The sequence below is a fragment of the Rutidosis leptorrhynchoides genome, chromosome 6 (assembly GCF_046630445.1).
Source record: "Rutidosis leptorrhynchoides isolate AG116_Rl617_1_P2 chromosome 6, CSIRO_AGI_Rlap_v1, whole genome shotgun sequence".
Classification (NCBI taxonomy): domain Eukaryota; kingdom Viridiplantae; phylum Streptophyta; class Magnoliopsida; order Asterales; family Asteraceae; genus Rutidosis; species Rutidosis leptorrhynchoides.
Window position 1 is genome coordinate 48,150,677 of NC_092338.1, and position 11,298 is coordinate 48,161,974.

The window sequence follows — 11,298 nt, forward strand, 5'->3', positions numbered from 1 at the left end:
GATGTCTAAAAATTTTAAAAATAACTTTTAGAGCTATTTTTTTAAAAATTTCATAATTTCATAATATAATATATAGTAGTTGCTTTATTCGTATTTTCAAAATACATTATAAAAATTTTTCAAGCAAATAAAAAAGCTGAATTATTAATAGAATTCTTCAACTCTCAACAATTCATTACACTTTTTATTGTGGTTTGTGTAATTTATCAATCAATCAATTATTCAATTAAAAGTCTTAAAATAATTTAAATAAATATAAATATGGTAAATGGCAAATAGTAAACGCTCAACATTGACCAATGAATGATAACACTAAAGTACTACAAACACTAGTTAAGTTGCATGGCATTTTCGGCATTTCACTGATAAAGATTCATCAAGACAAACATGTTTACTTATTACTTATTACTTATTAAATCAATATATATTCTATAAGTATTCCTTTTTGGATTCCATCAGTCATCTCATCAACACACATACACCCCAAATCCCCGTATACAAAACTAACCTAATAATAAGCTCTCACTTTCTTGAATTCCCAGAGACCAAATCAAGGATTCTTCAACTCTTTTGTGCCGCCGATCGACGGCGATCACCTACCGGAGCAAGATCCGATCGGATCCGCCCCGATCCCACCTCAAAGTTTCCTCCTTTTCACAGTATCATGTTTATGTCCGAACGCATTTCATTGATTTCCGTTACAAATTTCAAATTCGTTTCAATTTTGTCAAATAAGTTTGTTTAATTGTTACAATGCGAATTCAATCGTTTTCCTAGGGTTTAGGTTTGTTTAATTGTACAATTAATTTGTAATATTTCGCTTGTGAGATCTTAACCTAGGGTTTTTATAAATAATAAAATCAATAAAAAATAAGTTCAATAAAAGCCATAAAATTTAGGGTTTTTTGTCTGTGCATGAAGATTTGGTGTTGTTTATGTTTTGACGAAGATAAAGAAGAAGAAGAATATAAGAAGAGAGAAACAATGAGAGATAGAGAGGACGTTTTCCGGGATTTAGTTGATTCTGATCAATTTCAATTAGAAGAAATTGAAAACTTTGAAGAATTAGGGTTTCCATTGCCTGGAGGTGAGGGCACATCTAAAGGTAGTACTGAAAATGGTAATTTGATTTTTGGAGGTGAGTCTTCATCTTCATCAGCTGTGCCTGTACTGGTAAGAGACGATTTGGATCGCCATAATTACAGCAAACGTCCAAAAGTTCAGTCTCATTTGATGTGAGTTTTCTTCATCTTACAGAAAAATGTAATCTTTAGGTACTTAATGATAGTATGTGTTAATAGGAATTGGACACCTTGGTCGTCTTGTGATTGAAGTGGTTAATTGTGTTCTTTTGGTTGTATGTAAGAAATGTGTGTTATGTTTTTTTTAATCAGGCATTACGAAGACGTTGCTCGGTCTCATAGAGAGTATAGGAGAACAGATAATAGCTCAGGACACTACGGCTGTTCGGTATCCGATGATGATGAGGAGGAGAGTCCTTTCGTATCTGACAATTGTAGAATGGAAGAAAATGAAGATGTGTTGGCAGAAATGGATGATCAAGTAATTCGAATGGATCTTACCGATGACTTGTTGCATATGGTACTGATTTGTTCTTTTTACCTTCTCTTGATCTTTTGTTCTGTTGTTCACTTGTTCTTGGTACTATGAGCTAACGATTATTGCACTGGTTTGTAGGTTTTTTCTTTTCTGGATCACATTAATCTTTGCAGAGCGGGCAAGGTTTGCAGGCAGTGGCGAACTGCTAGCGCACATGAAGATTTCTGGAGGTTTTTAAATTTCGAGAATCGGAACATATCTCTACTACAATGTAAGATGACTTCATTATATTTCAATTTTTTTTATGTCTGTAGTACAATTTGAGGTTTTGTATAAGCTAGAACCAGCATAAAACCCAAAATCATGCTTTATTTGCAGCATGAAAAACCTGTTATTTGCAGCACACATGCTTTATTTGATTAGGTATATGTCTTGATAAAATATATGTCTTGATAAAATATCTGCTTGATCAAGTTAAGGGGCATATAGATTGCCTTATTTGGGACGCCAAAAATAGATTTTTTTTCACTTTACAACTCAGTAGTAGCTGTTGATTTTGTAGAATGTAGACTGTCTTGCAGTTTCTTATGCCTTTACGGCTGAGTTATCATTTTTATATAAAATTAAATATATATACATATTTAAATTGCCAAAGGATGTATTATAATTTAAGTTATTATGTTGTAGTGCTTCGGTGTGCTTTTGTTTTTGCTATTACATTTAACAATTCTTTAGCTTAGAGACCTCTGCTGCAACAGAATTTGTGCTTGTGTTTGACATTCCTAGTACTATCATCTTTATAAGGGGATCTATTATTATGTTATTATAATTATACGGATGAAAATCAGAAGAAATTAACAATCACATTTATGAATGATTATCTAATGGTGAATAATCATTGAAAAAGGAATTTCTTTCCGAAAATTATAACGATGCGAGAAGCCAGGAACTTGTCTACTTTGTAGTAATATGGATATTGATGATATATGTATATTGGTCTTGTCATAAGCACTGGGAAAACCATTACGTTATTGATCAAGTGTTCAAAGTCACATGGGACAGCACATAACATATGTTATCCAAGATTTGGTCCCAAGTACAAGAGGTAATTTGTGAAAATTGGAAGTCTGGAGCTTAATCATATTTATCGGGAACAGCATTGACAAATGGCACTTTATATAGTTGCATTTTCTCCACCCACTAAGAATTCACGGTCAGACTTTACCTTTTTTGTGAAGACTATTATGATTTTCTTTGGGAAGTTAGGCATTAGCGAGTTCTTTGCTTAGCTTGAACTTCGGAGTAAGAATTTTCTGTTTTTGTATTGTCATTGATTAATCTGTTCTAATTTAAACCCAAACGAATGATTCCATTTTTGAGACCCATATGTAAACTTAGTAGGATGGAGGAGGATCTGAAAACTAAATTTGGTTAAAAGAGTCAGCTGGTGGATCTATTGTTTTTTGCTTTCAGATAATATTTGATGTTATCTTCCTGAGTTAAGTTAATGAAGGTTCTGGACTATGTACTTTATTTGTATCTAGAGGATTTGTTCAGATAATGCTTAGGCAGATTGTAGGTAGAGAGTATAATGTGTTTAGGGATGGGTCGAATGTGGATCGGGTGATGACATATCCACATCCTTATCCATTTAATTTTTGTTTATCCATATCCGTATCAATATCCTTTTAGTTTTATTTCATCTATACATATCCATATCCAATGGATTAAGCGGGTTAATGGATATTCATTGGATATTCATTGGATATCAATCTAACGACAATTTTGGAAATTAAATATAGATTATAAGAAATGTAAATGTATAATCTATGTTTTTCCTTTATTACACATATTTTGATTGTAATTTGTTGTCGGGTGTAACAAATATAAATATATAACCCTTATTTTTGTAATTAACTTTAAAATTTATAGGTTATATGTATATGTATATGTATATCGATATGTATGTAGATGTATATGCATATATATTAGTACATATATATGTATGTATAGAAGTATTTCGGGTCGTTATGGATGTATCCATGTATGATAAATTGTCATTCATATCCGATCCACAAAATATTTAGATCATCCATATCCATATCCATTATTCGTCCATTTAGATCATCCATATCCATTATAAATGGATCGGATCGGATGGATATCCATGGATGGATGTCCATTGCCATCCCTACGCATATTGGTCGATTGGAACTGATATTAGGTCTTTTTGAAGTGATGTTTGGTCATTCGTGTTACAAGGCATTTGATTTCACAATTTGCTTATCTTTTGAATGCTGTTATGTTTTTCTTTGTAGTTAATAAATTCATATATGATCTGCATACTAAAATTCTAATGGTGCAATATTGCCAATTGGTTAACTAATTTCATTTATAAGGTAACTTGAAATTATGTCTCAATCTTTGATTCATATCGTGTATCATAATCTCATTGTGGTAAATCATGAATTGTGATCAGAGTTTCCATTAAATACTTTTGAAGTTACAAATCCACGGACAAATTACAGAGTCTACAGACTTCGTTTCACTCCTTCCGTTTATACTTTAAGCGCGATTGTTTATGAATTTGACAACCCGGATCCAAGTTATGATGTCAAATATCTGGTAATTGTCCTGTTTTTGATCCTACTGGATTATGTAATCCTTACGAGTGTTTGTTTTTTCAGTTGAAGATATGTGTCAGCGGTATCCGAATGCCACTCAATTAAACATTAACGGGGCTCCGGCAATTCACTCACTTGTGATGCAAGCAATTTCTTCTTTGAGGTGATCACTGTTCATTTTCCTTGTTCATTTCTCAAATAGTCTCTTCATCTAACGTTGTTGTTCACTGGATATTCTTTTGGCTATTTTTAGGAACTTAGAGTTTTTAACTTTGGGCAAAGGACAATTAGGGGAGACATTTTTCCAAGCTTTAACTGATTGCACTATGTTACGGAGTTTGATTGTAACTGATGCCATTCTTGGCAATGGCATTCAGGAGATACCCATACATCATGATAGTTTACGGCACATTCAGATTGTGAAATGTCGTGTAGTCCGTATATCTGTCAGGTGATAGTTTACTCATGTAACTACAAGTGTCGTATGTGGGTGCACGATTAAGTTTTTTTGAGTTACTGTTATCTTGACAGGTGTCCCCAACTTCAGACTTTGTCATTGAAACGAAGCAGCATGGCACATGCGGTACTGAACTGCCCTCTTCTGTGGGATCTTGACATAGCATCTTGTCATAAGCTTCTAGATGCTGCAGTTCGGTCAGCAGTGACATCATGTCCTCTCCTGGAGTCCTTGGACATGTCGAACTGTTCGTGTGTCAGTGATGAAACGCTACGTGAAATTTCTCTAACTTGTGCCAATCTCCATTTCTTAAATGCTTCATACTGCCCAAACATATCTCTTGAGGTAATTTCCGTGGTTTATGCTGGTATTGTAATGATTCTAATTGTCAATTATAAAGCAAGTAACAAGCTTTATGTTACTTTTATAAAATATAATGCTAAATGTACATGAATCATACCAGTTTAATGGATGGGAAAGCTTTATGTTACTTTTATAAAATATAATGCTAAGTGTACATGAATCATACCAGTTAATGGATGGGAAATTTTAAATAAATTCACTATATAACCAAAGCAGGTACTCTAATAATATCGTTACTAAAATACAGAAATTATCCTGATATACGTGATAATGATTAGTATTGTGTTAATTTTTATCAACCAAACTGAATCGTGTATACTTTCAATTGATATGTTGATGATATGAGTTTTTTTTTTTTTTTTTTTTTTTTTGAAGTCTGTGAGGTTGCCAATGCTGACGGTTCTTAAACTTCATAGCTGTGAAGGCATAACTTCTGCTTCTATGGCTGCCATATCTCATAGCTATATGTTGGAGGTGAAAACTTATTTCTCTGTGTTTCAATACTGAAAACTAGTATCTGCAACTTTCCCAGTTTTTGTAACTTTTCTCAAACACAGGTCTTGGAGCTTGATAATTGCAGTTTATTGACATCAGTCTTCTTGGATCTTCCTCGTTTGCAGAATATCAGACTTGTACATTGTCGCAAGTATAATACTTTATACCAAACAAACTACAATTCCTAGGATAGACAATATTCTGTTAACATCATTAGTTTGCATTGCTACACGGTTGCATGTTCGACGACCTAATTTATATTGGCATCCTTTAGCGTCTTTAATTTTTTTCACTAATATGGTTTCAGGTTTGTGGACTTGAGTTTAAGAAGCATGGGATTATCATCTTTAAAAGTTTCTAATTGCCCTTCACTCCAGCGAATCAATATCGTATCAAACTCGCTGCAAGTATGGTTTATTTGTATATTTTTTTTTGGATTCCCAGTTCTTTATGCGATGGCGTATTGAATGCTCGAATTCTCATTATTTTTGTACAGAAATTAGTTTTGCAAAAACAGGAAAGCTTAACTTCCTTAGAGCTGCAATGTCAATCTCTACTAGAAGTTGATCTCACTGACTGTGAATCGTTGACAAATTCGATCTGTGAAGTATTTAGTGATGGCAGTGGATGCCCCATGCTCAAATCGTTGATTCTTGATAACTGCGAGGTTTGGATCTCACTTTCTAAGAACATTATTTCTGTTAGTTCCATTTGACATTTTTATTCTGTAAATACTGTTTATATAACTTGCAGTTGAATTTGTGATTATGGGCCCTGCTTTCATATAACGAGAATTGAATATGAAGTTTTAGCTTAAATGTTTTAATTTATTATCCATTCGAAGTAGGTTTATTATTCCGTACTTTCATATTTTTAAACCGTTGGCTGGTCACCTCGACTGCTCGAAGGTTTATTATTCCGTACTTTCATATTTTTAAACTGTTGGCTGGTCACCTCGACTGCTCGACAGTCTTGGTTTTGTTCCTTCGTATGTGTGTGTTTATCAGCTTGCTGAATCATTGTAATTGATGTTTAGCTGAGTATGCTAAAATTTTGTAGTTGGGTGTTAACATTTTATGTTTTTTTTTGTCAATTGGATTGTGTATCAGTGGTTAACTTACGTTCGCGGCTAGTTGATGTTAATGGTATTAGTGAAATTGTAGATTAGTAATTCTGCAATGTATATTCTGTTGATGTTGGGATTTTCTTGGCCCCCTTCTAAAAAGTGCTGCTTTAGCGTTTGTTTATTGATACCCCAAGTGTTTACACATTATTAATGCGTGCAATATACTTTTTTTTTTCCTTTTAAATTTACCGCAATGTTGTTGCTTTTTCTTTGTCTAATTCAGTTCGGCGGTCATTGCAATTATGATTTTGTATTATTTGTTTTTAATTGGTTTAGATTCTCTGACTTTGGTTACGTTTATATGTTCAGAGCTTGACAGCAGTTGAATTCTCGAGCAATTCTATAACTAGTCTTTCCCTTGCTGGTTGTCGCGCTATTACTTCTCTTGAACTAACTTGCCCTTATCTCGAGCAAGTGTCTCTAGATGGATGTGATCATCTTGAACGAGCTACTTTTAGTAAAGTAAGTTAATTGATTACTAAAATTTCTTGGATGTTTTATTCAGTGCCGAATCAATCTTGATCTCTTTCATATTTCTCAAAGTATATGACTTATCGAACTATGCACTTATGATCTTTACACAATTGACAACCACTACATATACCAAATAACGTATAGGACTTTGTCAAGCAACGGACCAACTTTCCTGTACAATAGCTCCTCCTGTGTCTAGTGTTTAATATTATGTGTATATAAATTGAATTTAGGCGGCATTCATCATCTCAATGGTATTATTTATATCTATGTCATTATTAACTAGTCACGAGAAGGGCTACCGTGGTTGCTGAAACCATGTTTGTATGGTGTGTTATTGCTCAAATAGGCCACCAACTCTGTCTAACTTCAAACTTTTGGCACCTATGTTTAAAAGTTACCTACAAAAAGCTTTTACCTGCAATAGTTTCTGTCTAGGGTATGTGTCTAAAGTTGTTTGCCATCCATTGAAATAGTTAGGTCTAATTAAATGCAAAGAAAGGCGATCAGCTTGGGTTACTTTACCACAGATGTTACCATCTTGAGTATTTAAGCCTTTTCTTGATGATTCTAAACTATCTGTTCCCAATTTAGAACATGGATAGGCAGTGCATATTTTGCGTTTTAATCTTGTTTAGTAATTAGTTAAGTTCAAATACCTGCCAGACTTGTCTTAATCTAAACCGTCTATTTCTGACGTGGTTCTTTTTGTTCTATTACTAGGTCGGCCTTCAATCTCTTAACCTGGGAATATGTCCAAAACTAAACGAGCTCAAGATTGAAGCACCTGCTATGGTGTTGCTTGAACTGAAGGGGTGTGGTGTCTTATCAGAAGCTTCAATAAATTGCCCATTGTTAACATCTCTAGATGCATCATTTTGCAGGTCATGTCAATTCACTTGTGTGCATTTGTTTATTTTGTGTTTTTTTTTATATATAATAAAGTGTGCTAAAGTTTAATGTTCTTGTATGCAGCCAATTGAAGGATGCGTGCTTATCTGCAACTACTGCATCATGTCCCCTCATTGAAACACTGATCTTGATGTCATGCCCATCAGTTGGTTCTGATGGGCTCTTGTCTCTGCGTCGCCTTCCAAATTTGACATCACTTGATCTTTCCTACACCTTTTTAACCAACTTGCAGCCTGTTTTCGAGTCTTGTTTGCAGTTAAAGGTGAATATACACTCTTTTATCTTAATTACATCAAGTTATTACATTCTCTTTTTTGTCCTCTTGTTTTTGGCTTACTTGCTTTCTGATTTTATTGAAGGTTTTGAAGTTGCAAGCATGTAAATATCTCACCGACTCATCACTTGAACCTTTATACAAAGACGGTGCTCTATCTACTCTTCGTGAACTTGATTTATCATACGGAACCTTGTGCCAGGCCTCCATAGAGGAGCTTCTTGCATGTTGTACTCACTTAACTCATGTCAGTTTGAATGGGTGTGTGAATATGCATGACCTGAATTGGAGTTTTAGCATTAATCGTCTGTATCTCTCAGAAGATGATGCGTCATTACGTGCTGAGCAGCCTCAACGTTTTCTACAAATTCTTAACTGTGTCGGCTGTCCAAATATCAAGAAAGTGCTCATCCCTTCAGTCGCTCATTTTTCTCACCTTTCTTCATTAAATATTTCGCTTTCTGCAAACTTGAAAGAAGTGGATGTGGCCTGCTTTAATCTGTGCTTTCTCAACTTAAGGTGTGACTTCTTCCCTTGTATTTGTGGTATTATTTCAGTTACTGTAATCAGGTAGCAATCTTGATCCATTTACTCATGTATAGTTTGGTTTAATTTTATCTTAAACGTGTCAATTGAATTTTAATTTCGCTAAAAATCAAAAAAGGTCGATGACATTGCCCAATGTCTATTTTTAATGCATACAACCTTTAAATTGTATTATTCAGAGATTTAGACCACAGTTGTATATATTGGTTCTGTAACGCAACTAACACAATAGTCTCCTAGGAAGTTATATAAAATGGTGGTTTCTGTGTTGACCCATTATCCAACTCGCTAAGAATGGGCCAATAGCCTAGTGGCGAATGACTCACTCTCCCTTGGGGGAGGTGAGGGTTCGATTCCCACTAGGTGAGGATTTTTCAAATAATTGGGACAAAAACCATTCTTACCGGGCCCAAATGATCCCTTGGTCCCACGCATGCGAAGATTGAAACAATGACAATGCAGGTTCGTTTATCGGGCCTGGCATGCTGTGGGGAAATGGGTGATGGTGTTTCGCCAGGCTCCAGTGGGCTACCGGGGACCGCTGGATGGGTTGACAAAGTCAACACAGGGCTAACATGTCCCTGCCGATACACATGTTTAGAAACAATTATCCAACTCGCTATTTTGTCACATCTAGATGTAATGTAAACTCGTGTTTCAATTTTTGTGTTTTCATCTCAGCAATTGCAGCTCATTGGAAATGTTAAAGCTCGACTGTCCAAGATTAACTAGCCTCTTTCTGCAGGTATTCATCCACATTAGTTACCCTTTTCTTGCATATATCTATTTATCTATGTACAAACTATATACAGTACTATTTAGGCTATTCGTCAAATACCTAACAAATCTTATGATATAAGAAAGTTAAGAAAACTTATGCATCACAATCAGTCTTACTAATATTTTGTTATTATATGTTTATTTTCACGGACAACTTCAAGTAGAAACTGTCGCATTCCTTTAGCAGTGTCGATATTGAAATTTGACTATATGCATTTCTAACCTTCAATTATTTCTTTAACCAGTCTTGCAATATTAGTGAAGAAGAAGTTGAATCCGCCATATCACAGTGTAACATGCTGGAAACTCTAGATGTCCGCTTTTGTCAAAAAGTAAGAGGGTTAAAATGCTTTGATAGAGTTGTTTTAAAGCAGTAGTTCCATCTTCACTAAGTACTTATTATTATTATTATTATTATTATTATTATTATTATTATTATTATTATTATTATTATTATTATTATTATTATTATTATTATTATTATTATTATTATTATTATTATTATTATTATTATTATTATTATTATTATTATTATTATTATTATTATTATTATTATTATTATTATTATTATTATTATTATTATTATTATTATTATTATTATTATTATTATTATTATTATTATTATTATTATTATTATTATTATTATTATTATTATTATTATTATTATTATTATTATTATTATTATTATTATTATTATTATTATTATTATTATTATTATTATTATTATTATTATTATTATTATTATTATTATTATTATTATTATTATTATTATTATTATTATTATTATTATTATTATTATTATTATTATTATTATTATTATTATTATTATTATTATTATTATTATTATTATTATTATTATTATTATTATTATTATTATTATTATTATTATTATTATTATTATTATTATTATTATTATTATTATTATTATTATTATTATTATTATTATTATTATTATTATTATTATTATTATTATTATTATTATTATTATTATTATTATTATTATTATTATTATTATTATTATTATTATTATTATTTTGGTAACTGAAACAGATAAGCTCAGCGAGCATGGGGAAATTACGGACCGCCTGCCCTAGCTTGAAACGCATATTCAGCAGCATTGTGCCAGTTTGATCCGATACATTGGTGTTTATCATAACTTATTTCAAGTGTTTTAAATGTTGTTGATTTACCAACTCTTGTGGTTTTGTTTGTTTCAACTCTGCTCTTCTTTTTTAGGGTGTATAAATGCTTTCATGTGATGCATACATACCTTGAGTGTTGTAATAACTAATAATAAATGGTCTTTGTGGCTTATCATTTTGAGTAGTGATAAAGCGAAACTTGCTATGAAGTATTAGATGAATCCTATGTACTCGAAATCTCATAGTTTGACTTGGCATAACGACAATTATTTAGTTTTTTACTTTTTATTTTTTTATATCAAACATCAACATACGTAGATGCAAGATAGTTGATACGTGTCACATGCCTTATTTAGCAGTCAGCTACTTGTTGTGACAAAGACACGGGGGGGTGAATCATATACAAAACAGTCGCGTGTTTTTATTATATTATATTTATAATTTATAATATAATTTATAACTTGAATCATATACAAAATAGTCATAGGACTGAAAACTGAATTGCGTAACAATCTTACGCAAAACTTGCTATGCATTTTCTAGTA

The 11,298-nt window shown here is 32.4% G+C and overlaps 1 protein-coding gene across 1 annotated transcript; it reads left to right on the forward strand.

Moving 5' to 3' along the window:
- The first annotated feature begins 459 nt into the window (after window positions 1-459).
- Window positions 460-11,011, forward strand: LOC139851348 (F-box/LRR-repeat protein 15-like). Its single transcript, XM_071840371.1, has 17 exons — window positions 460-1,235; window positions 1,395-1,602; window positions 1,699-1,831; window positions 4,248-4,347; window positions 4,438-4,635; window positions 4,716-4,986; window positions 5,380-5,478; window positions 5,562-5,650; window positions 5,807-5,906; window positions 5,996-6,166; window positions 6,935-7,087; window positions 7,823-7,983; window positions 8,075-8,273; window positions 8,371-8,804; window positions 9,513-9,576; window positions 9,857-9,943; window positions 10,662-11,011. Exons 1-17 carry the CDS (start codon window positions 916-918, stop codon window positions 10,740-10,742), a joined length of 2,868 nt encoding a protein of 955 aa, XP_071696472.1. The 5' UTR covers window positions 460-915; the 3' UTR covers window positions 10,743-11,011.
- The last annotated feature ends 287 nt before the right edge of the window (window positions 11,012-11,298 follow it).

What these genes read in the sequence shown, in the direction of transcription:
- LOC139851348 (XM_071840371.1), top strand. Translation starts at nt 916, where the DNA reads ATGAAGATTTGGTGTTGTTTATGTTTTGACGAAGATAAAGAAGAAGAA. An exon ending in CCGATGACTTGTTGCATATG is followed by an intron (nt 1,603 to 1,698) that starts GTACTGATTTGT and finishes ACTGGTTTGTAG; the next exon opens with GTTTTTTCTTTTCTGGATCA. An exon ending in AGTCTTGTTTGCAGTTAAAG is followed by an intron (nt 8,274 to 8,370) that starts GTGAATATACAC and finishes ATTTTATTGAAG; the next exon opens with GTTTTGAAGTTGCAAGCATG.